The sequence below is a fragment of the Schistocerca nitens genome, chromosome 3, assembly GCF_023898315.1.
Source record: "Schistocerca nitens isolate TAMUIC-IGC-003100 chromosome 3, iqSchNite1.1, whole genome shotgun sequence".
NCBI lineage: Eukaryota > Metazoa > Arthropoda > Insecta > Orthoptera > Acrididae > Schistocerca > Schistocerca nitens.
The window spans coordinates 370,512,118-370,539,548 of record NC_064616.1 but is presented as its reverse complement, the minus strand read 5'-3'; the positions used below and the strand labels follow the sequence as shown (position 1 = coordinate 370,539,548).

General features: G+C 42.3%; 1 protein-coding gene across 1 annotated transcript in view; it reads right to left on the bottom strand.

Moving 5' to 3' along the window:
- Positions 1 to 27,431, bottom strand: part of LOC126249235 (uncharacterized) — a 492,645-nt gene that overhangs the window by 128,730 nt on the left and 336,484 nt on the right. The window contains exon 4 of the mRNA XM_049950892.1: positions 2,004 to 2,146. Within this exon, the coding sequence (XP_049806849.1) occupies positions 2,004 to 2,146 (143 nt within the window). The remainder of the gene's footprint in view (positions 1 to 2,003; positions 2,147 to 27,431) is intronic.

Sequence of the window (27,431 nt, the reverse complement as noted above, 5' to 3'; positions counted from 1 at the left end):
GGAGCCTTCAACAAAAATGAATTTTCGTTTGGACTTTTCACTGACCTAAGTAAGGCTTTTGATCTCATTAATCATTCACTGTTGCTTCAGAATCTAGAATTGTATCACATTGGAGGTACAGCAGATAACTGCTTCAAATTCTATCTCATCAACAGAAAGCAAATGCTAGAAATCACAAGCCCTGAATCTATAAAAATTTATTCTGACAAAGGCCTTATAAACTGTGGAGTCCCACAAGATACAGTACTGCGTATTCACCTCTTCCTACTCTTTTATCAATGACCTTTTTTAAATCACATAACACTTCTTCTGTACTGTTTGTAGATGACACAAACTTCCTCTTCCAGTTAGACTCAGCTGTGTAACTGAAGCTGAAAATTAATTCCACAACTGAAAGACTCCTCTCTTGACTCCACTACAGTGAATTACTGTTAAATATAAACAAGACAGGTTGCACGCTCTTCTACCAATCCTGAAACCATCCTGCCTATATGTAACCCTTGCAGATTAATGGCAAATTGAACTAGTAACAGGAACAAAGTTGTTGGAATCTGGATTGACAGTTCACTCTAGTGGGACGAAGACAGGGCACAACTCTTAAACAAGCTAGGTAGTGTCTGCTACGCCTTCATAAATCTTGGGAAGTCATGCAATGTAAACACATTAAAAACTGCTTATCATGGGCTTCTGCACTCAATAACAGCATGAGACATACCTTTGTGTGTATTTATATCCTAGAGACAGTTTCTTTTGTCAAAAAAACCTTGATCTCTTTATAACAAATGGAGATATCCACAACCACAACAAGTACAAAAGCGAACATTCATCTAGTGAGACAAAGATTAAGCAAAAGTCACAATGAGGTGAGAAATATGGACAGCCTACTTTGTAACAAACAACCCCTATCAACTAGAAAGAAAAGCAATACCTCCAGGAAGAAAGTTCAAGATTTACTAATGAAATATACTTTTTAATCTGTTGATGAGTATTTGAAGGCAAACATGCATTAATTACTTGACATTATCCTCTTCCTCACTATGTCCTACAGTGCTTGTAATTACTTTTTGTGCTTGCCTCCTGCTAAAAGCAGAATTTCTGTTAGTCACTGTTTGGTAGGGTTATATAGAAATAATGTGCTTGTACTCATATTCAACAATATTTATTGAGATGTTACCAAGTATCTTCTATATTTTAGTATATTAAAAGTAGATGCTGAGTCTTTTCTGATTCATGCTATTGTAGCCACTATATCATTTTGCCCATTGTATGTGCTGAATTTTCAAGTATATTTTAATCTGTGTAACAGCCTAAGATAAATGTTATGTTATTGCTCTCATCACTAAATATCTGCTGTTGCTTGCAAATACAGTGTGTACAAATGTAATTAACCTGAGCCTCATATCTTTGTGGTTACACAATATAAGATCTCTGGGCTTCAAATAAACAAATAGCTGTTCACACAAATAAATGGGAGACTCAAATAAACAAATAGCTGTCCACACAGATAAATGAACACTGACAGTCTGTGGGAAATGGGTGGCATACAACAAGCATCAATTGTAATATGTCAAATGGATGAATAAGTAAATAAATACCCACTCACTGGCAGAGCATGTCCCTAAGTAGAAAATAGATGACTGAGACTTCTTAATAGCTTATGACAGCTATTTTAACTTGTTCCACCCTCTAAACCTAGCTTCTTATTTCACTGTCTAAAATGAGGAACTATTAGCCTTGTTTGGTTGATTTCTCATTGGTGTCATTTCCCTTTCCTACCTCTCTCCTCTCCCTCCTTCTGCTATCTTCCATGTTCATCCCATTGGCTCCACCCATCATACCAGACCAGAATAAAAACATTTTTTGTAACCTACACAGCAGTAAAATTAGGTATACAGAAAAATCACTGTTTCTTAAAAATGTTTTTTGGAAAAATATACAGTCAAAACTCTTTTACTTTTTATAAGTTTACTTTTTTATGATATAAAATATCATATAGCTCTTACCTTGCTGGTACTGATGCTCAGTGCACATTCGATGGACAAGGTCCACTGGGCTTTCGACAGCTTTTTTAAATTCCTCTTGCTGGTTTTCTGTAAAGCAGTCCTTTGTATAGTCATTTATGCATTCTTCAAATCTTAACCATGTCCTAGAATGAAACAGTCATTTGATAATGGGAAAATATGTACATTTTAAGGACACAGCAGATCAGATCTAATAGTGTGAAATCAATTGTAATAATTCATTCCTGTCATGTGATACCTCTGGCAAAACAGTAGTTTGTGCAACTGGGTTATGTCCTATTGTTTTCATTATAGCAGTAGGAAAGGCAGAAATGAATGTAAAGCAAAATACAGAGTTATCTTGAACTCTACCAACAAAATCTTGGAGGTTGTTGAGATATACTGTCTGAGTATGTTGGTGAAAGTGACACAAGGTCTCAGGTCATCTGTTACAGGGTAATAATGTAATTATGATTTCTTTATTTTTTCATCCCAGTAACCATTGTTTCTCTGAAAATAGTTTTACAACAATCAAAAAGCGTGTAATGTGCAAGGACCGAAATTTACTACACAAACCATATAGCAGTGCAACAACCCGCAGATGACAAAGAACAGTGCTGGGGTCACTGTAACTATGGGAACAGCACAGCATACTCTGTATAGTGTCAGTACTTGTGTGTATGTATTATGTTATATTGTGCATTTTAAAACATTTGTGAGAGGTGTAAAAAACTTGTGTAAGAGGCCTATCATAAACTATGAACTTCATTTGTGCTTTTTGGAAACTTTGGCAACAACATCTTCATTGGAGAACAGATGGTCCCTAATTTCATCATATATTTACGTGAAAAAGGTATTTTTTTTTAGAATTTCGGACTCTTGCAAACATATACATATTTTTCATAATTTTAGTAAGTTATGAGTGTTATGCAGAACTTACATACCAAATCAGATTTTGTAATTTACAGAAACTGTAAGTAACTAACATATTTTGACACATTAGTTTTATCTTTAAGAGGAGTGAATATTGTCTGCATTTATCATAAATTAACACTACTGCTGAATTTGTTAGTGTTAGTCAACATAACATCACAAATGCTTCAGAGAAACAGTAAATTTTATACTAAGTTTTTCTGTTGTTATAATAGATATCTCAATCTGGCTGTTAATTACTTTAGCTCTAAAAGGCTACTGATGATACTCGCAGCATATCAGACCTATAAAAAGACAATCAGCAAACTTAATTTTAAGTTATTTGTTTACTGTTTTGTAGAATACTGCACCACCCACAATGAAGCCCCATTGTGTATGCTGTTCTGAGGCATAAGATGTGTTAGTTGCTTTCTGTAAGAGCTGAAAATCACACTGACTACTGCCAAGTGATTAGAAGTTACTGCAGATGGATGTGTTGGGAGGTCCACCAAGAGTGATGTACCAGGTACCATAGGTACTATCCTCTCCTGGGCATAGTGTCCCTTTTACAGGATGTACAGGATCTGTCACTATTCATTCACTTAACTGTACAGGAGAGACAGGTACCAGTGAGAACTGGTATTACACCTATCCCCCTAACAAACAAGCTTGAGGTGCCGCCTCCCACTGAAACTGAAGCTGAGCCAGAGAGTCTCACTTCACCTGTTGGAAAGTGTTGTTTCTTCTGTAGGGGCAGCAAATGAGAAAGGACAGGACTCTGTTAATCATTAGAAGTTCAACCATGTGGCAAATAATTGTTCCCCTTAATGAAACGGCAGCAAGGGATGGGAAGGAACACCATGGGAACTCAGTATGTATGCCTAGAGGCAGTATGTTGAGGAGGCTACTCCAGCAGCCTTTGAGGGAGTAGGGTGCATTAAACTGCAGACTGTGGTGCACACTGGGACAAACAGTGCCTATTATCTGGGTCCCAAGCTCATATTTGGATCATTCCAACAACTGGCAAGGAATGCTGATCATGGACCCCTGGTTCTGAGTGAAGTGGAAGGCTTGAACCAGATTCTGCAAAGGTTTGGTGACAAGTTAGGTTGTGACTGTAGACTTGTGCTTTGGGTTGAGAACTGTAAGAACCCCCATATTCGGGGGATGTGTACTATGCATTATAGGCTGCTATCCACGTAACTGACTGTGTGTAGGATACACACGCTACTTTTAAGATCAGGCAACTTTCCATACTGTCCAGATACTGATAGCTGTAGGAGACCCAGAAGTAGCAGTGTAACATCCAAAGAAATGCCACCCACAGGCGAGAGTGCTAAAATCATTGTGGTTAACTGCTGAAGCAATTACAACAAAGTGCAAGAATTTGAGGTGCTCCTAAAAACAGTAAAGCTCACATAGTATTAGGAACAGAAGGCTGATCAAAACCCAAAATTGATAGCAGTGAGACTTTTGGGGAAAGTTTAAGCATGGTATATCGAAAAAATAGGCTAATGGGAAGTGGAGGTTGCCTGTTTGTCCCAGTGACAAGAAACTCTAATCCACTGAGGTAGGAACTGAAGCTGCTTGAGAGATGGGTTGGGAGTTGGATCCTTCTGTCGGCCACCAGTCTTGCCTCCTGATGTAATTGAAAACTTTAGAGAAAACCTCAGTTCACTAGTATGTAAGTTGTGCAACAATGCTGTAGTCATCAGAGGAGACTTTAATCATCCAAGAATCAATTGAAAAAATTACAGTTTTGTAAGCAGTTGGTGTGGCAAGACACCCTGCAAAACTTAATAAATGCTTTTTATGAAAACTACCTAAAACAGATAGCTCAGGACCTCACTCATAATGGAAATATATTGGATCTTATGGCAACAAATAGACCTGATCTCTTTGAGGATGTCCACAATGAAACTGGTATCAGTGATTATGAGGCAACTGTAGCAACAATGATTATCAAAGTACAAAGTGCAATTAAACTATAAAGAAAGATTTATTTGTTCTGTAAACTATATAAAGAAGCAGTAGTGTCATGTCTCAATGAGAAGCTTGAAATGGTTAGCTCAGGACAGGAACATGTAGAGGAACTATGGCTCAAGTTTAAAAGAATAGGTGACCATGCACTGGTCATTTCATGAAGGGAAGGACTCTCTACAGTATACAGTCACTGTAACGAAATGTCCAAAGAAACAGAGACTACTATGTTGTAAGTGTAAAGCAAGTCATAGAGCTGTAGATAGAGATATACTGAATGAAATGTTTTTAGCTGTCAAGAGGGCAATGTGTGAAGCCTTCAATGATACTGTTGCAGAATATTATTAAAAGATCTTTCACAAAGCCTGAACAAATTCAGGTCATATGTAAAGTCTGTTAGTGGCAAAAAAGTTAGTGTTCAGATACTTGTGGATGAGACACAATACTCAGGGTAGAAAAGCAAAAGAATAAATGTTTAACTCTGCTTTCAAAAATTCCTTTGCAAAGGAAAACCTGCAAAGATGAGTGAATTTGATATTTGTGTCAATGGTGTTGAAAAACAGCTGTAATCATTAAAACTGAACAAAGCTCCAGGGTCTCATAGAATCCCTATCAGATTCTATATCAGATCTGCATCTGAGCTAACCCCTCTTTTAAGCATAATATGCTGAAGATCCCTTGAACAGAAACCCAGTGCCCAGTGGTGCAAGAAAGAGGCATGGATCACACCCCTCTACAATAAGGGCAGCAGAAGTGATCCACTAAACAATTGTCCAACATCTCTGACATCCAATTGTTGTAGAATCTTAGACCATATTCTGAGCTCAAATGTAATGAGATATCTTGAGCAGACTGACCTCCTCCATGCCAACCAGCATAGTTCATAAAACACTGCTCGTATGTAACCCAAATCACGATTTTATCACATGACATTCTGAAGCCATGGATCAAGGCAATGGGGCAAGTGCAATGTTTCTTGGCTTCTGAAAGACATTTGGCTTAGCACCACGCATATGCTTATTATCAAAAATATGTTCATATGGGGTATAAGACTAAACTGAGGATATCAGGGTATGAGGGAAGCAGCATGGAAAGTCATCAACAGATGTAGAAGTAATTTCAGGTGTGCATCAGGGAGGTCTGTTGGGAACCTTGCTGTTCATGTTGTATATTAGTGACCTTGGAGGCAATATTAAAAGTAAAATGCTTTATTATTCCAGTCTCTGATCACAAATGAATTCTTTAGACGATGACCGGTTTCAGTCTGTAATGACCATCTTCAGATCTTTTTTTACACCATATCCTAAAGTGATACAGCCATAATGGCATTGTCAAAACATATAAATATACTTAGCATAGCATCGTCCCATAGATTTAAAATATGGTGTAGAATAGGCCACATCGTCCATATTAAAAGTAACCTCAGTCTTTTTGCAGGTGATGCAAATATCAGTAATGAAGTACTGTTTGAAAAAATATGCATAAATATTCAGTGAGATCTTGAGATGATTTCAAGGTGTTGCAAAGATTTTTAGCTCATTTTAAATGTTAAGAAATGAGAAATTGTGCACTTCACAAAAAAGGTTGTATCCTATGACAACAATTTCAATGAGTCACAGCTTGAGTCAGTCAACTTGTACAGATATCTGAGTGTAGCAATTTGTATGGATGTGAAATGGAATTATCACACAGCTCAGTTGTAGGTAAACCATTGGAAAACTGAAGTTCATTGTCAGAAGACTAAGGAAACACAATCAATTTGCAAAGGACATTTTATATAAAACAATCATATGACCCATCTTGGTGAAGTGTATGGGACCCATATGAAATAGGGAAAACAGATGATGTTGAAGTTATACAAATAAGTGCAGCCTGAAAATGTCATGAAGGTGCTGAAGGACTTAACTGGCAGATTCTTGAAGACAAATGTAAATTATCCCATGGAAGCCCACTGACAAAGTTTCAAGAACCAACAAATATACTATGACCCCTATGTATCACTCCCATAGCAATTGCAAAGACATGATTAGACTGATTACAGTGCACACAGAGGAATCTAAGCAACTATTCTTCCCATGCTCCATACATGAATGGAACAAGAAAAAGCCGTAATAACTGGTACATACCTTTTACGAGGCATATCACAGTGGTTTTCTGGATATAGCTGTAGATTCTGTCATTGTGCCACTCTTACATACCATTCAGCAAACTAATCATGAGGTGCATATCGGCAACTATTGAATAGTAGCTGTATCCAAAGTACCATGTATAACTGTTAATGTACGAGTAATTCCTCCAGAAAAAACAAATCCAAGACAGAACCCAACAGTGCTGAGTGCAAGCTTTAAGGTGAAAGTCAAAGTGGTCCTTACTGTTGTTAACAGCAAGTATTGTGAGCAAATGGAACAAGTTAGTTTCCAGACAAGAGACATGATATGCCATTGACATTTTTACTGCTGTGCATATATTTTCAGTGCAATAGAGGTACAAAGATAAAGGAGGGGAGGAGTAGAAATAAAATTGAATGCAATTACTCTGTAATGAGCCACCAGAGACCATGTGTTTCTCATACCAAAACAGAGAATATCCCTGAACAACCTCTGGAATTTTGTCAGTTGATTTCAGGTTCATCTTCTATACTAAATGACTGCAGAACATAATGCTCGTTCCTGGACAGTTGCTAATCATTTATTAAAAACTGAAATGTTAACATCAGTATAATTAGTCTTGTTCATACAGAGTTGAGACAACTTTTTTATGAAGTAGCCAGAATACTAATACAAATCTTTGTCTAAGATTAGAAGTACATCAAGATCAAAGCACATTAAGTGGTAAAAGCAGTTTGAACAGTAAATTTAAATACTTAATTGTAGACTAGGCACATTCTGGTTTACTGAGAAGTTAGAATTACTGATGAAAGCATTCAAGCTTCTGTGTATATGTATGTGTAGACGTCATATATGTTTGAGACTTGAAAAGGTCTCTGGAACCATATAGTTTCATTCTGTGTATACCTGTCAGCCAACGGTGAAATTAATATGGACTTAAAGTTGAGCTTCATTTGACTGGGTCTGCTGATGTTATTGGAGGGAGCAGAACTGAGGGGAATAGTGTTTATCTCTTAGGCATCTAAATAAAATTTGCTCATTTTTCTGGCCAAATTCACTTGCCAAAACAATATTGTGCTTTACATCTGCATAATATGGTTCAAATGGCTCTGAGCACTATGGGACTTAACTGCTGAGGTCATCAGTCCCCTAGAACATAGAACTACTTAAACCTAACTAACCTAAGGACATCGCACACATCCATGCCCGAGGCAGGATTCGAACCGCTCAGCCACTCTGGCCGGCCATCTGCATAATAGCTGAATTGTTTTTACATATTTCAGATCTCTCAAACATCATGTAAGCTACTAGTTAAAAGAAACCTTAGATCTTGTGACAGTCTAAATTTAATTCACTGGTACTGCAAGACTGTAAAAGTGACTGGGCTGTCTATACGATGTGCAATGCAAGTGCAATTGTAATTAGCTCGACTCACTGTGTTGTGTCATTTTTCTATGTTGTGTTGAGTTGGTAAAATTGTAATTTGTTGGAAGCTGTATAATTTTTCCTCAGTGAGAATTGTGGAAACTGCATATCTAATGACATGCATGTGCAGAGGAAATTAGAAGTGCATAACTGAAAACTCAACTGTTCTGTGAAAGTTCAGCTTTGGTAAACTATAGTTCTTGAACTTCCTAGCAAGGAACTAATAAGACTCATCAATTAGACCAACAAGAGATAACTTGTGTATGCTGCCTCACAATCGATCAAGGTGATCACAACTGACCTATACTCGAGATGAAACACACTGAAAGAATAGATGAACTAGAGAAGTAAAATGTGATTGTGATGCCAGACAGATTAAGTGAATCAGAAAAAGTGAATGCATGATTAAGAGAGAAAATGAGAAGTGACACACTAGCTGATGCTGTGTACGGTAGTTGGTTGTCACAAAAATATGCACCTGATGTGGGAATGTTTGATACTGAAGAGGAAATAAGTATACTTTCTATACAAACACTGCATATTAGAACTGACAATATTACCAGATTTCCCTCCCCCCTTCCGATTTCAAGAGGTATCTACACAGCAATCTTTGATAAAACTATACTACCCACCAAAATATCACAACATTGTGATAAACACCATACTATAATAAAGATATCAACTAAGCAGATCATCTTTATCATTATAAGTAGTGAGGATACAAGATAACTTAGTCAGAATTTCTATATTGCTCCAAATGCAGAAAAATGTAAGTTAATGCAGATCAGTAGGAAAAACAAGACTGTAATCTTTGAATACAGTATTGGTGATGTGTTGCTTGACACAATCATGTCAATGAAATATCTAGGCAAAATGTTGCAAAGTGATATGAAATGAAAAGAACAAATAAGGATGGTAGTAAGAAAGGCGAGTGGTTGACTATGGTTGCTTGTGGGAATTTTAGGAAAGTGTAGCTCATCTATAAAGGAAACCATGTATAAAACAATAGTGCAAACTATTCTTAAGTGCTGCTAGAGTGTTTGTTATCCTCATCAGGTTGGCTTAAAGGACGGCATCAAAGCATTTCAGAGGCTTGCAGCTGGATTTGTTACCATTAAGTTCGATCAACACACAAGTATTACGGAAATGCTTCGTGAACTCAAATGGCAGTCCCTGGAGGGAAGATTATATTTTTTCCACAAAACCCTATTGAGAAAATATAGAGAACTGGCATTTGCAGCTGACTGCAGAACGATTCTTCTGCTGCAAACACACATTTTGCATAAGGACCACAAAGACAAGATAAGAGAAATTTGAGCATGTATAGAGGCATATAGCCAGCCGCTTTTCCCTTGCTCCATTTGTGGGTGGAACAGGAAAGGAAATTACTAGTAGTGGAACAAGGTATGCTTCGCCTTGCACCATAAGGTTGCTTAAGTGCTTAAGGAGTGTGTATGTAAATGTAGCATTACATTCGTCATGTACAGTACTACCATCATGTGAAACGTTATCTACACGAATCTGTGGTACAAGCAACTGCCCTCCTAAGAGGAAAGAGTGCAAATTGTTCAAGATTAAAGTGTGGTAGTTGTCAAATTGAAGAGAGAGGTACAGAGAGAGTTTCCATGTTAAAGTATAACAGAGCAGCTGACATTATTAACGCCTCGCCAGAAAGACCTCTTCATTTCACGATTGTGAGTCAGCAACTACAAGAATGTCAATGTCACATTAACGAAGGCAACAATGACAAAAGATTAAATGAAGATCAAAACTGTCTACAACATTAAGCAAGCAGAATGGTACAAATTTAGGTTCGAATCCAATTACATATCTACCTACAGGAATAACGAGGAATATGAATTCTCATGAATTAGGCGCCGTTAAGCCACAAGGGAAAGCAATATTTAAGACATAGTGGAAGTCAGAGAGGCTTACTAGGTTGAAAAGGCAGGAATGCTCAGGAAAATGGCTATTTCAGGAAGTCTCCGACGTACAATGAGAGCGAGGTAGCTGAGTCATACAGAGAATAGAAAGGAAAAATAGAAATAGTGTAGTCATCTGGGACAATGAGTTGTGCAGGTCTAGGCCTATGTGTATTTTGTTTGCTCAAGCTAGCAAAGTTCCCAGTATTCTTTACCTGGTTGTGGACGACATAAAGACCTCATCTAACTGGCGAATGGTTACCTTTATTCCTTACTTTGATTATAAACGAAAATACTGAGAGACAATCGACCTGAAATGGATATGGAGTATATAGATCTTGTCGAAGTGATATCGTTTTCTCCAGAAGACGTGAGAATACGAATGTCAAATAAAAATTGAAAAAAGAGGCATGGGAACCCACATGGAATTGTTAAAGGATGTGAAGCAAGAAATCATTCCACCCTTAACTCAGCTACTAAAACACTGCTTAGTAAAGTAATTTCCATAAATCAGTGAAAAATCACTTTAGTGACAAACCAAAAATTTCTGTGTCGACTGTGATAAATTTAAACAATAGTAAATTAATGTCATGGTATTGCTGGCTCAACCGTCTACATAGAAAGGTTTTCTTCGCAAATGTTGATCCTTTTTATTCGCTACATGTGTGTCTTGTCGTAAGCATATACAGGGTGTTACAAAAAGGTACGGCCAAACTTACAGAAACATTCCTCACACACAAATAAAGAAAAGATGTTATGTGGACATGTGTCCGGAAACGCTTAATTTCCATGTTAGAGCTCATTTTAGTTTCGTCACCTACGCTTCCACCTACGCTCAATGGAGCACGTTATCATGATTTCATACGGGATACTCTACCTGTGCTGCTAGAACATGTGCCTTTACAAGTACGACACAACATGTGGTTCATGCACGATGGAGCTCCTGCACATTTCAGTCAGTGTTCGTACGCTTCTCAACAACAGATTCGATGACCGATGGATTGGTAGAGACGGACCAATCCCATGGCCTCCACGCTCTCCTGACCTCAACCCTCTTGACTTTCATTTATGGGGGCATTTGAAAGCTCTTGTCTACGCAACCCTGGTACCAAATGTAGAGACTCTTCGTACTCGTATTGTGGACGGCTGTGATACAATACGCCATTCTCCAGGGCTGCATCAGCGCATCAGGGATTCCATGCGACGGAGGGTGGATGCATGTATCCTCGCTAACGGAGGTCATTTTGAACATTTCCTGTAACAAAGTGTTTGAAGTCACGCTGGTACGTTCTGTTGCTGCGTGTTTCCATTCCATGATTAATGTGATTTGAAGAGAAGTAATAAAATGAGCTCTAACATGGAAAGTAAGCGTTTCCGGACACATGTCCACATAACATATTTTCTTTCTTTGTGTGTGAGGAATGTTTCCTGAAAGTTTGGCCGTACCTTTTTGTAACACCCTGTATACTGAGTTTAAGTAGCAGTGATGTGTGCATGTGCAGTTTTACTGTCATGTTTGCCTTGTTGTTGAGAGTGAGACAGAAGCGAAAAAGGGTGAAACTCGATGCAGTAATATAGCCTAGTTGTCTCGAATAGCACCAAGGGAGCCGCCGAACTGTCCACATCCGCAGGACAGATCACCATCAACAGTGTGATTTCATTAGATCCTCTGAAGGGGTCAGCACTTAACGCAAGACACTGGCACAAAGTCTGGTGATTAGGAATTGTATGACTGATGACGAAGGCTTTCACCAACAGGATTCGAACCAGCTACTTTCTAGTAGAAAGCAACAGCACAATTGTCGGCTAACGCTCACTTCAAGTGCTTTAGGAATCCATGAGGAACATAAATCAGTGGATGGACCCCATTCCTCCGAAACAAGAGCCCAATGTGGAACCCACTGTTGCACAATACAGAACATACCACGATGTGATCGCTGAACTCCATTACGAGTCTTTTCGCAACACTTTTTTTTTTTTTTTTTTTTTTTTTTTTTTTTTTTTTTTTTTTTTTTTTTTTTGGCGAGGGTTTGCGGAGGGCGACTGCAAGCAGGAACATGCCCCAGACAGAGTCGGATCCAGGATTTTGGTCTCGGAGGGGAGGGGGTGCGGCTGAGCTCACAGAAATTTTGAGCCATCATTAATATAATATGTACATTTATGTTAACAGTAATGTAACCTTAGCATCACACTTCTACCTTCAACCTTAGGCTATACCACACCAAATAATAACACGGAAACTGTTTTGTAAGAACGCTCTCCGAATTCCCTAGAGTAAAAGAGGGTGTTTTCTTAATTTGTTACAATATCAACTACGACAGGTAGCAAATTTTCGAGACTGTTGAGTGTGAAAGCTATGTTGCAAAGATACTTATTTATTTTCTTTTAACATTAAGAAGAAACAGGTGTAGTTCTTGAAAAACACATGTGTCATGCAATTTATTTAAGAACTGTAATAGCAACAAACTGTCAAAGCTTTGTCAACGTCATAATTCACACAGTAAAATATTTGAGTCTGCACTCCCCATTATCAGTACCTCACTTAGCGCCACCATGGTGAAGATTTGTCTATATCTATATGTACACGATTACTCTGCAATTCACGCTTAGGTGTTTGGCATATGGTTTACAGAACCAACTTCCTAACTTTTGGCATTCGGAGAAGAAGGATGGGCCGGCCGCAGTGGCCGAGCGGTTCTAGGCGCTGCAGTCTGGAACCGTGCGACCGCTACGGTCGCAGGTCCGAATCCTGCCTCGGGCATGGATGTGTGTGATGTCCTTAGGTTAGTTAGGTTTAAGTAGTTCTAAGTTCTAGGGCACTGATGACCTCAGAAGTTAAGCCCCATAGTGCTCAGAGCCATTTGAACCATTTGAAGAAGGTTGGTGACTGAAATTTCGTAAAAAAAAATCTCGCCGCAATGAAAATCGACGTTGTTTTAATGGTTGTCGCCCCTGCTAGCTTATCATGCCCGTCGCACTATTTCCCCTACTTTATGATAATACAAAGTGAGCTGCCCTTCTCTGAACTTTTTCGATATCCACTGTCAATCCTACAGGGCGACAATTATTGAACTGCAGGTATACGAAAAAAAACAGCAAACGTAAATTAGTTACAAACTATGGCGTGCACACACATTGTTCAACATGTAAACATCACTACAGAGATTCAGATTTAGTTTATGACATGTTCGACGTGCCTGCCACCATTGGTGATGATGTGGCGCAGAAGAATAGCGAAATTCTGCATGACCCACTGAAGTGTCGGAACATCGATGCTGTCGATGAGCTGAATGAGTGTTTTCAGCTGAGCAATGGTTTTGATGTTATTGCTGTACACATTGTCTTTAATATTGCCCCACAAAAAGGAGTCGCATGTGTTCAGATCCGGAGAATACGGCGGCCAATCGAGGCCCATGACAGTGGCCTCTGGGTACCCCAGAGGCAGAATGCGGTCCCCAAAGTGCTCCCCAACAAACTCTCTCCTGCTTCAATGGGGTCGAGCTCTGTCTTGCATGAACCACAGCTTGTCAAAGTCAGGGTCACTTTGGATAACGCCGACGAAATCATCTTCCAAAATCTTCACGTACCGTTCGATAGTCACCGTGCTATCAAGAAGTATCACACTGATTGTTCTGGGACTGGACATTGGGCACCACACAGTCAGTCGTTGAGGGTGAAGAGACTTCTTAGTCGAAATGCGGATTCTCAGTCCCCCAAATGCGCCAATTTTGCTTATTGACAAACCCATCCAAATCAAAGTGGGCTTAGTCGCTAAACCAAGCCATATACCTATCAAAGCCCTGTTCATCAATTCTGTGGGCAATAGTGTTGGCGAAACACAGCCGCTGTTCCATAGTCCCGGGGCTTAAGGGCTAATGCGTTTGAATTTTGTATGGGAAGAGATGCAGGTCTTCAACAACAGTATGTTGCAGTGTCTCCTGGTTGATTTCGACCTGTTGTGCAGCTCGTCTGATCGATTTCCTGCTACTGCTTTGAAACACAGCAGTGTGTGTCTTCTCGATGTTTTCAGACGTTTTCACCCTTTGTCGACGACTGACATTGCCAACACTGTCATCACGAACACTACCTGTTCTCTCAAACTTGCGAATCAAATTCTTGATTGTTAGCACACTGGGAGCGGTTATCTTCAGCTTGAACTCAATCACAAACTTCCTCTGAGCCACAGTTGGGCTGCAATTGCTCTCATAGTAGGCCTTCACAAGCGCTATACGCTGCTGCACACTGTACCGTGACATTTTCACGTGCAAATGGCCGACAACAACAAGATGCTTGCGTATGCGCATACTAATTCCCACCACGCCCCGAGGACAACCGTGTAGTTTGAACGTCCTAACGCAAACCGTTCAGAAGTTATGACGATTTTATTTCATATAGTTCAATAATTGTTACCCTGTATCTAGTAAGGATCTCATCGCGCAGCAATACTCCAGAAGAGAACAGACGAGCGTAGCAAAGGCAGTTTCTTTAGCAGGTTTGTTGCATGACCTAAGTCAGCCATAGGGAACCTTTGGTAATCCGCGGGCCTAATTCACGTAATAACTTAGGGCTAGCGCGCATGGGTGATTTTTTTCACCGTGGCAAGAAAGTTTGTCACTGCCAGTCACGCCATAAAAGTGGAGTGCGCCCACAAAGGCTGACAGTCACTAAACTCGTTTTTGAAATCCAAGCGTCATTAGTCGATATGGGTTTTGTGGAGACGGTCATTATTTACGAACTCATGGACGTAAAAGACAATATCATAAAAAAGAGTAGTGGGCTAATAAGTGAAAAGTTTTACACAATGTTTCATAAACTTCGACAAAATCAAAAGAATTTTTTTCAATATTTTCTAATGAGTGTAGCAAGTTTTGATGAATGACGAATGAGTGTTGCAAATTTTCATGAATTATTACCCATTTTACCTGCATTAACATACAAAAATAAGAACATGAAATTGCCCATCCTAGCTCTAAATAAGTTGTATCAAGCACTTAAAAATCCTTCGAGTTTCAGATTTATGTCTGAATAATCTGTTTTTTTTGTCGAAAAATGCTTGTCTTTTTTCCACTTCTTCTATAAGAATATCATTATCAGTATTGTCTTCGTCCACAGTCACGTTGTGTGAAGTCGTTGATACCATGATTGCGTGTCACTTTGTTGTTAGTCGGCAGACAAAATGGAAGCGGAGAATGCGTGTAGAGTGACAATTTTGTCACTCGTGCTCGCACAGCAATAAAAACGTAGCAACGCGGTAACAGTTTTGTCACATGCTTGTTCATAGGTCGGCGGACAAGAGTGTCGCCCCGTTGTCACGTCGTAACACGCGCACTTCTAGGTATATATCCACAGACTGGACAAGAGGGACGAAACAGTCACGGTGACAGTCACCCGTGCGCGCTAGACCTTGAACTCCCGGGCCGCCTCGTCACGTGACGCGATAGCAGTGCTCCTAGTGTATAAACTCAAAACTGTAGCGTCCGTCGACGGCAGTGCTCCTAGCGCATAAAACACAAAACTGTAGCGTCCGTGACTTCCATGTTTATGAGGTTAACGCACACGAGACCTCTGTAGCCAGCCATCCGCACCTCACCTTGCGCATGCGCAGAACCTGTTTCCCGCACGGCTGCTGTGGCGCCGAGTGACAAATGCTACTGTGTTTTGTCCTTACCTTGCGCATGCGCAAAGCCTGCTCTAGCCTACAGCAGTCCCTCGTAATTTTGTTATGTCATGTATTATTCTTCTTCTTGTTATTATTAGTATTAATACAGCGTAAAATGTAGTCCTCGATCTGCTGAAAGAATAAAGGCGCCACATTAACTAACCACGTGTTTCTATGAACGGTCATTTCATTGACTCCTGCCAGCATTTTCGCAAGGCAGTCGAGTTTGGAGACAGCACGCTCTTTAGAATAATAATACCAACATTGTTGCAAAATGAAACATAAATAAAACTATGCAAATAACACCACGTGAGAATAAAACTTTAACCTACCTAATCGGATACCGAGAAGGGTCTTCCCGCTGCGTTAGGAACTTGTTCAGGATGCGTGCATGCGTGTCCGAAGGAACATTGCATCGTTCTTGTTAACAACGCGGGCACTACGGTACCGTATTTATCCGCCGATACCGGGCAACTTTCAATTAAAATGTCCTCTCCTGTACGGGAATTGCGTAGTGCGTGTGCGAGTACGTGTTGGGATGCAGGAACGGCGACATGTGGAAATTTGGGCGCAGTCTAAGATAAACAGTCGTGAAATCCTGTAGGGTAAAAAGTCAACCTTGTAACAGCTTATGCGATGCTTGCGCTCCAAACGGCTAGCCTGTAGTAACGCAAGAGTGCCTGAAGCAAACGTAGAATTTGCTATTTCCAATGCTGTTCCTTCCTCATTTCCCAGTCACTAAATATGGTGGTGAATTTTCCAATACTAATAGGAAATTGTAATTAAAGTAATATCCCATACCTTGTTAATGTCAGTCTATAACAACAAAACATCAGTGCGGTGTAATACGTTTGGTTCTGGTTCACGGTAGCATAATCGTAATTGTAACGTAAAATCGTTTAACCTGAAAAATGAATTATAACCGGATGTGTTTAAGTTAAAAAAGAACTGATTGTGATTGTATCCGTGTGCTTGGCTCGTCATTTTTGATGCTTTGTGTCGATTTTAGCTTGTTTCACTAGCTTTTTACCATATTTCTGGCTCATTTTAATACATTCAAAACTAGACATGATTTTTCATTCTTAGAGGTTAGATCCTACTTCTCCTTATAAACGCTCTTTTCACCTTGTCGTTGTTTGTGTGCCTTGCGTGTACATATCACGTTTATCTTTCCTGCTTCCGTGGTATCAAACTGTATTTATCTCTTCAAGAATCTCTTTCCCAGATACAACATTTAGTCCACCTGTGGAGCTTTCTTCTTATTTCATGCGTATCTTAAACTGCAGCTAGGACATGTTTTGAAAATTTGACATTAACGTCACTTCGTCCCTACACAGATTTACAAGTTTTTCACTTTGAGAAAAATGCTTCACATTCTCTTTCAACCAATAGTGCAGCCTCTGTAATGGAGTCTGTATTCAGGGCACTCACTGATGCACTCAGTTCACCTCCATCAGTGACATCGACAAAGCATGCCTTTTTGCTTTTGCTGCACTGGCACAGTACATCCGTTCGGGAATTTGAGTGAAATAGCAGGGGTTGGTGTGGAACACCAAACAATGTTGGCACTGCAGTCCGCATTAATTTCTTCTTGTCTGCTTTTATGAACTGGCATGCCTCAAAATGGAGAGCATAATCCTAATATTATTGTAGAAATACTGTGTATCCTTCTTCATAACGTCGTCCTTCTGGTATTTATAATACACTTCTTGCTCCTGGAGAGTGAAAATAAACGATTTCTCTATGAAAGAAGAACATAACACATGTATATTGGACCACAAAATACTTTCACACCATCCGTAAAAAATTATAATTATCTCTCCGTTTACACCTACATAATGTAATGAGGATGCGTTAGACGACGATCAGTTTGGCTTTAGGAAAGGTAAATGCACCAGAGAGCCAATTCTGTCGTTGCGGTTGATAATAGAAGGCAAGACTAAAGAAAAATCAAGTCACATTCATAGGATTTGTCGATCTGGAAAAAGCATTCGACAATGTAAAATGGCACAAAATGTTCGAAATTCTGTGACAAATAGGGGTAAGCTGTAGGGAGAGATGGGTGATATACAATATGTACAAGAGCCAAAAGGGTATAATAAAAATGGACGACCAAGAACGAAGTGCTCGGACTAAAAAGGGTGTAAGACAGGGATGTAGTCTTTCGCCCCTACTGTTCAATCTGTACACCGAAGAAGCAATGATGGAAATAAAAGTAAGGTTCATTAGTGGGATTAAAATTCACGGTGAAAGGATATTAATCATATGATTCGCTGACGACATTGCTATCCTGAGTGAAAGTGGAGAAGAATTACATGATCTGCTGAGTGGAATGAATAGTCTAATGAGTACAGAATATAGATTGGGAGTAAATCGAAGAAAGACGAAAGTAATGAGAAGTAGCAGAAATGAGAACAGCGAGAAAGTTAACATCAGGATTAAAGGTCACGCAGTAGATGAAGTTAAGGAATTCTACTGTCTAGGGAGCTAAATAACCAAGAATGTTGAAAATTAAGTGGATTGGGGAAGGTGGAGGTTTTGCACAGAATGGAGAGGAAATGACTATGTGGAAAGCACTGACAAGAAGAAGGGACAGGATGATAGGACATCTGTTAAGACATCAGGGAATGACTTCCATGGTAATAGAAGGAGCTGTCGAGGAGAAAAACTGTAGAGGAAGACAGAGATTGGAATACGCCCAGCAAATAATTGAAGACGTAGGTTGCAAGTGCTACTATTAGAAGAAGAGGTTGGCACAGGATGGAAATTTGTGGTGAAATGAAATGTCGTGTGGCTAGGGCCTCCCGTCGGCTAGACCAATCGCCTGGTGCAGGTCTTTCGAGTTGGCGCCACTTAGGCGACCTGCGCGTCGATGGGGATGAAATGATGATGATTAGGACAACACAACAACCAGTCCCTGAGCGGAGAAAATCTCCGACCTAGCCGGGAATCGAACCCGGGTCCTTAGGATTGTCAGTCTGTCACGCTGACCACTCAGCTACCAGGGACGGACGGAAATTTGTGATACGGTCTTATGGGACCAAACTGCAGAGGTCATCGGATCCTAAGCCCACACACTTCTCAATCTAACTTAAACTGAATTACACTATGGACAACACACACACCCATGCCCGAGGGAGGACTCGAAACTCCGACGGGGATAGCCGCACGGACCGTGACAAGGCGCCTCAGACCGCGCGGCTACCCCGCGCGGCGGTTGGCACAGGAGTGGAATTGTTGGTGGGTCGCATCAAACCAGGCAGAAAACTGATGACTCAAAAAAAAGTAGCCTACTACGGTCCAGAACGTTTCCTTGCCTCCATGAACTTCTTATGATATGGTAATTTGACAGTTTATTGGATGTTTATACACGACCATAGTAACTACTTGCAATTACGCGTTTCCTTACTCAGTCTCGTAGGTGACCACAAAAATATACCTGTGTGTAGGCCTATCCGTTTTTGTGAAATTGAAGTAGGTCCTATTGACAAAGTTGTCGATTGTTCACCTGCAATCGGCAAACGTCCAGACATTTTTATACAGTAGTAACATCATGAAACGGTGACTAAGATTTTGCGATTCTCATTAACAACCGAAGTTCTGAAGACACTGCTAGTGAATGGAAATGTTAAACATTTTCTCGCATGCTCGAAAGTAAGACTAACCATCCTAAAAAGAGCATTTGTTATTCGTAAAATTATTAACTTACCTCTCAGCATCCTTTGGAAATCTTAAAAGGTATATTTCCTGTTATATTTTTGATTGGTGCTACAATTTGTAGCGTCACAATAAGCTCCGAAATACGATTGCAATTTGAATGTACTTCTCCCCTCAATAGCCCTCCTTTTCGCAGTATCAAGGAACTGCGCAATATGTTATGTTTATACAGACCAGCCGCTTGGCAGCGCTGCAGTAGCGAGGTTGCAGAAAATCTCTGGTAGTTTCGTGACCCGTATGTTAAACTCTGGTTTCGGTATGGCCGTGAGACGTGCTCGCATATCCGAATCGTTAAGGCGACCGTTCGCGTAAAGAGGAAAATCCGGGTTTAAGTCCCGCTCTGGCACAAATTTTCATTGTCGTCATCCCTTATATAGATGATGGTTGTTTGTATTCACAACTGCAAATACATTTCATGTATTCGATGGATTCCTCTGTAGGGGCAATAAATGAGCAATTTTAATCTTTACTGTAGTCAGTACGTCACCGCTTTATAGTTTAAATTCTCTGGGGAGAAAAATTCATAAGAAACGTTGATCTGTCACCCTGGCTGACGTCGTGCATGCAATCCAACGAAGGTGGGACCAGCGGGCGGCCGTTTTGTTGTCCTACGAAAGCACCCCTTCAGTTACACTTCTATCTCGGGGAGGAACTTCTAAGGCCAGTCACTGCTCTCCACATGGGGGAGGCGGCAGTTTTCCGCCAGGCTGAAGAGTGACACGTTCCACTTGTTTTGAAGAAGCTAACTGTCGGTTGCTTGCCAATTCCAAGTTCCTGACTAAAGGAACGCGCCGGACGGACTGACGTCCCAGAAGCAAGCTTCCCATTCTTGGGTGGGAACGTCTAGTCGGCTGTTCTCAAAATTCTCTTAGGAGGGGATTTCGGAGTGTCGCTCACTGCTCATCTCATTGGGTGGCAACTGGGTACGTATTTTGATTAGCTGAAACAAGTGTAGGCGCGGTTGTTCTCCACGGGTACGCTATGGAGAGTGGAGAGGCGAAGGTTTTCGACATACTGGTTCAGATTCCGACGGACGCAGACACCCGACTTTTCATCTGGTAAGCGCTCATGACTCTGTTATTTCTTTTTTCTGATTCGCGAGTGGACGTCATCTTAGCAAATCGCATCCACACATTTCCGCAAGATTGTACAGGGTGTTTCAAAAATGACCGGTATATTGGAAACGGCAATAAAAACTAAACGAGCAGCGATAGATATACACCGTTTGTTGCAATATGCTTGGGACAACAGTACATTTTCAGGCGGACAAACTTTCGAAATTACAGTAGTTACAATTTTCAACAACAGATGGCGCTGCAAGCGATGTGAAAGATATGGACGACAACGCAGTCTGTGGGTGCGCCATTCTGTACGTCGACTTTCTGCTGTAAGGGTGTGCTGTTCACAACGTGCAAGTGTGCTGTGGACAACATGGTTTATTCCTTAGAACAGAGGATTTTTCTGGTGTTGGAATTCCACCGCCTAGAACACAGTGTTGTTGCAACAAGACGAAGTTTTCAACGGAGGTTTAATGTAACCAAAGGACCGAAAAGCGATACAATAAAGGATCTGTTTGAAAAATTTCAACGGACAGGGAACGTGACGGATGAACGTGCTGGAAAGGTAGGGCGACCGCGTACGGCAACCACAGAGGGCAACGCGCAGCTAGTGCAGCAGGTGATCCAACAGCGGCCTCGGGTTTCCGTTCGCCGTGTTGCAGCTGCGGTCCAAATGACGCCAACGTCCACGTATCGTCTCATGCGCCAGAGTTTACACCTCTATCCATACAAAATTCAAACGCGGCAACCCCTCAGCGCCGCTACCATTGCTGCACGAGAGACATTCGCTAACGATATAGTGCACAGGATTGATGATGGCGATATGCATGTGGGCAGCATTTGGTTTACTGACGAAGCTTATTTTTACCTGGACGGCTTCGTCAATAAACAGAACTGGCGCATATGGGGAACCGAAAAGCCCCATGTTGCAGTCCCATCGTCCCTGCATCCTCAAAAAGTACTGGTCTGGGCCGCCATTTCTTCCAAAGGAATCATTGGCCCATTTTTCAGATCCGAAACGATTACTGCATCACGCTATCTGGACATTCTTCGTGAATTTGTGGCGGTACAAACTGCCTTAGACGACACTGCGAACACCTCGTGGTTTATGCAAGATGGTGCCCGGCCACATCGCACGGCCAACGTCTTTAATTTCCTGAATGAATATTTCGATGATCGTGTGATTGCTTTGGGCTATCCGAAACATACAGGAGGCGGCGTGGATTGGCCTCTCTATTCGCCAGACATGAACCCCTGTGACTTCTTTCTGTGGGGACACTTGAAAGACCAGGTGTACCGCCAGAATCCAGAAACAATTGAACAGCTGAAGCAGTACATCTCATCTGCATGTGAAGCCATTCCGCCAGACACGTTGTCAAAGGTTTCGGGTAATTTCATTCAGAGACTACGCCATATTATTGCTACGCATGGTGGATATGTGGAAAATATCGTACTATAGAGTTTCCCAGACCGCAGCGCCATCTGTTGTTGACAATTTTAACTACTGTAATTTCGAAAGTTTGTCTGCCTGAAAATGTACTGTTGTCCCAAGCATATTGCAACAAACGGTGTATTTCTATCGCTGCTCGTTTAGTTTGTATTGCCGTTTCAAATAGACCGGTCATTTTTGAAACACCCTGTAGTTCATACAGTGGCAAGTGTGCTCCGTTAACGTCTTGCAGAGCTGATGGACACCTCCTACATATAACATGATCCCTGAAAGAGTTTCTATACCCACGCTGTATGCAAATCTGAGTGAGATCCTTGGAGATGATAATTTTCATTTTGTTTTACAACTCCCAGCGGCCCACTCACAAATATTTAATGTATAATCAAAGTCATTTTTTGTATGTTTATTAATAGCTTTTATTTCTTTTTATGTAAATATCCTTTGTATTTCGTTTCTCAGTTTTCTGCTTATACGGGCAAATAAACTGGGAAAATCTGGGCTTACTGTGTCTATTCTGTAGCTAGAAATCCTTGTCCCTGTCAGTGAATAATATATGCAACACCAGCACCCATGGTTCGCTTAGGAGGACGTTTCTCTTTTAACCATTGCGCGATTTTTTTAAATTGCGTTTCTGAACACAAGGAAAGCGTTATGGTTACTACAAAGTCCAGACGGAATTAAGCGTTAAACCGATAAGTTAAATCGAGGTTCATATTCAGCCAGTTGCAAATGGAAAACATGGAATGCTGATGAATGGCGTCACATAGTATTCAGCAATGAATCGCGGTTCTGCACTATCCCAGATGGCAAGTGGTTTCATTCTTTCAATGTCTTAGAGAGGCAGAGTTGTGTTACTGCTGGCCTCATGGTGTGGTGGGTCATTGGATTTGACTTCAGGTCGAGGCTGGTACCGATTGAGGTAACACTGATGGCACAACAATGTGTCACAGGCACCCTGTGACCTCATGAGTTACATCTGATGCAACAGTATCTTGATGCCATTTTTCAATAGTACAACACTTGTGTACACATCGTATATGTCTCTATGAACTGCCTGCATAAAGGCACTGCCAGTACCAGTGGAGAACGAGCTGACATCAGCATCAGCGGTTTCTTATCTGCGGTGTCATATTACAGCTTAGAAACTGCATATGTCATATCAGCATCATCACTTCCTTACCTCAAACGCTATTCTGGGAACCGCATACGGCCACTTGCCAAGGCCATCTAGGAGAAGGGGATAGCCAAACCCCACACCCCCCCTCCCCACGTACTCGGTAGCTATTGGCATGCTGTTTGCATTCGTGTTGTCAGCATGAAGTTCCCCCACTCGGCAGCCAGTGGCGAGCAATATGCATGTGTTGTCAGCCTGAAACGCCCCCACACCTCTAGCCAAACACTGGTGTAGTCGCACGTGTAGCACATGTGGTACGTTCGCGTTTTCGTGGGAGCAAGAATTGGCTGTAGTTCACACGTCTGCACGTACTGCTATGTACGTGAGTTTTGCGAGGGCCATACTGGGAACTGCGATGGTGACCAGGGGCACCAGCAGCAACTCTCATGACAGTACGATGTGCAACGCCTACACGGTCCGTAGCAGCTACATGGGCGCATCAAGTGCATACCTAAACAGCCCTGCGCCGCACCGAGAGACACGAGCCACCGAGCACATCACCGGCATCAGCAAGAGGATGCTGGCCACACTAAAAAACCACTGCTCCATCCAGTCACGAGTGAGTATGAGGCAGAAAGTCTCTTCCTGACTGTTCAAGCCAACCCAGGGACTGCTGCAGATAGTTTCCCGTCGACGATATTTGGCTGACTCATGCGCCAACTGCTTGCGGTCCATCACTTAACCTATCATTGATATGCTATTGGAAAAGAGTGCGTTACACCGAGAAATTAGGTTTCGTAGTAGGCAACAGTTCTTAGAGTGCTAATTCTTCCCATTTTAGTTACGGCTCCCGAGAGTTAATTGGAGCCTATACCTCAAAACTGCATTTAGTTGGACACGCTGAAGAGAATTTCTTGTTATCCTTATTTTAACTAACAGTTTTTTGCAAGCTAATAAAGGAGATGTTTGTAACACCTATCGGGGCTCTCTCCAGTGAGCAAGAATGGTTCAAATGGCTCTGAGCACTATGGGACTCAACTGCTGAGGTTATTAGTCCCCTAGAACTTAGAACTACACTCCTGGAAATTGAAATAAGAACACCGTGAATTCATTGTCCCAGGAAGGGGAAACTTTATTGACACATTCCTGGGGTCAGATACATCACATGATCACACTGACAGAACCACAGGCACATAGACACAGGCAACAGAGCATGCATAATGTCGGCACTAGTACAGTGTATATCCACCTTTCGCAGCAATGCAGGCTGCTATTCTCCCATGGAGACGATCGTAGAGATGCTGGATGTAGTCCTGTGGAACGGCTTGCCATGCCATTTCCACCTGGCGCCTCAGTTGGACCAGCGTTCGTGCTGGACGTGCAGACCGCGTGAGACGACGCTTCATCCAGTCCCAAACATGCTCAATGGGGGACAGATCCGGAGATCTTGCTGGCCAGGGTAGTTGACTTACACCTTCTAGAGCACGTTGGGTGGCACGGGATACATGCGGACGTGCATTGTCCTGTTGGAACAGCAAGTTCCCTTGCCGGTCTAGGAATGGTAGAACGATGGGTTCGATGACGGTTTTGATGTACCGTGCACTATTCAGTGTCCGCTCGACGATCACCAGTGGTGTACGGCCAGTGTAGGAGATCGCTCCCCACACCATGATGCCGGGTGTTGGCCCTATGTGCCTCGGTCGTATGCAGTCCTGATTGTGGCGCTCACCTGCACGGCGCCAAACACGCATACGACCATCATTGGCACCAAGGCAGAAGCGACTCTCATCGCTGAAAACGACACGTCTCCATTCGTCCCTCCATTCACGCCTGTCGCGACACCACTGGAGGCGGGCTGCACGATGTTGGGGCGTGAGCGGAAGACGGCCTAACGGTGTGCGGGACCGTAGCCCAGCTTCATGGAGACGGATGCGAATGGTCCTCGCCGATACCCCAGGAGCAACAGTGTCCCTAATTTGCTGGGAAGTGGCGGTGCGGTCCCCTACGGCACTGCGTAGGATCCTACGGTCTTGGCGTGCATCCGTGCGTCGCTGCGGTCCGGTCCCAGGTCGACGGGCACGTGCACCTTCCGCCGACCACTGGCGACAACATCGATGTACTGTGGAGACCTCACGCCCCACGTGTTGAGCAATTCGGCGGTACGTCCACCCGGCCTCCCGCATGCCCACTATACGCCCTCGCTCAAAGTCCGTCAACTGCACATACGGTTCACGTCCACGCTGTCGCGGCATGGTACCAGTGTTAAAGACTGCGATGGAGCTCCGTATGCCACGGCAAACTGGCTGACACTGACGGCGGCGGTCCACAAATGCTGCGCAGCTAGCGCCATTCGACGGCCAACACCGCGGGTCCTGGTGCGTCCGCTGTGCCGTGCGTGTGATCATTGCTTGTACAGCCCTCTCGCAGTGTCCAGAGCAAGTATGGTGGGTCTGACACACCGGTGTCAATGTGTTCTTTTTTCCATTTCCAGGAGTGTAGTTAAACCTAACTAACCTAAGGACATCACAAACATCCATGCCCGAGGCAGGATTCGAACCTGCGACCGTAGCGGTCTTGCGGTTCCAGACTGCAGCGCCTTTAACCGCACGGCCACTTCGGCCGGCAGTGAGCAAGAAAAAGTAGGATTTTTCAGGAATCATGACATTAGCGTCATCGCATCCGACCACGTTCCAAGACTATGTAGCGGGAGGGGAGAGTCCTCTCCGTCACCCAACCTACAAGTGCCCGCGCCCCGCCCTCCGTGCCCCCCTTCTCGTCGACGTCATCGTCAATGGTGTGCAAATTAAGAGTCTCCCACTGCTTTCGAGCAAAGTCTTTCCATTCCAGCTCAGTGCTCGGGTATTTGTTACAATAGTCTAACAAATTAATTTGATTTTTGTCCGTAATATACACACTAACGATTTTACGACATCTAACATGCTACACACAAACTAGTGCAACGGCACGTCAATGTCCATATGTCATTTAGTGCCCAAAGTACTTGAAATATTTATTAACCATGAGCTGTTTTCTCCATTGGACTCATTTGCTCTGTAGTGATAAGCAAAGTAAGATCCTCTGACAGTATGAAGTGATGACGTCATGTAGGAGAGAAACGAGCTCTACTATTCTATCAACTGCCTGCCTCCCAGGTCCACTCAACTTCTCATCAGGGTAGAGAACATGAAAAAACGTTTATTCTTGTACAAAATTAAATATAAATTTACACACGGTAAGCAACCTTTTCTTTGTTTGTCCTTGGTATAGTTGTAACGTGTGAGCACAGTATGGCGTGTAAACAGCAATGTCGAATTGCTTTTACAGCATTCTGCGAAGCAGGCAGTCACACCACTGGCGCCGTCTCGCGCACCCAACCTTAGTTAAGTGATGGGAGGACTTTACTTGCCATTCATATGTACTGGGATAGAACACCACAGCAATTTGAAAACAAATAAAGAGTGCAATAGTATTTTATAGCTGGAAACACAATGAAATGTTGATGGGACCCTGTGCAAGTCTCCATAGTATCCCGTGCCAATGACTTCCATGTAATATTGAGAGGTGGCAGAAGCCCCCTCTCATATTTATATCTTACTCTGAGTAACTCGATTTTCCTCTCTAATTGCATGCGGTGAAAAGTTGCTATTCCTTCACACACGGACTTCCCACGCAGCGTCTCTCGTCACCCGGGTGGTCCGGTGACAGGCTGGCCGTGCTGATCTTGAAAGTGTTAAGCCGCCGGGTGTGAGGGAGTCGAGTGAATGCTTTCCAGACGCCGACATTGTCATAATAGCGGCGGAGACACGCCCGCAGGGGCCTGAAGGAGTGGCTGGGCTAGAGGTTCCGTTACTTCGCAATAACTTAGCGAAAACACTTTCTGGCGGGCTACCAGCGAGGCGTGGGAATGACTTGTGTACCCAGGCAGTCTTGGCGGGCAAATTCCCGCATTTTCTGCAAAACCGTAACTGTGATTGGCTTTCTCAGGGCATAGCTTCGTGACGTAGCAAAATCGGCGCAGAAATTGGCGCCAAGAATCTCCATTGGTGGAATGGTAGTGCTTTGGCAATAGAGTGGAATTTTCCGCCA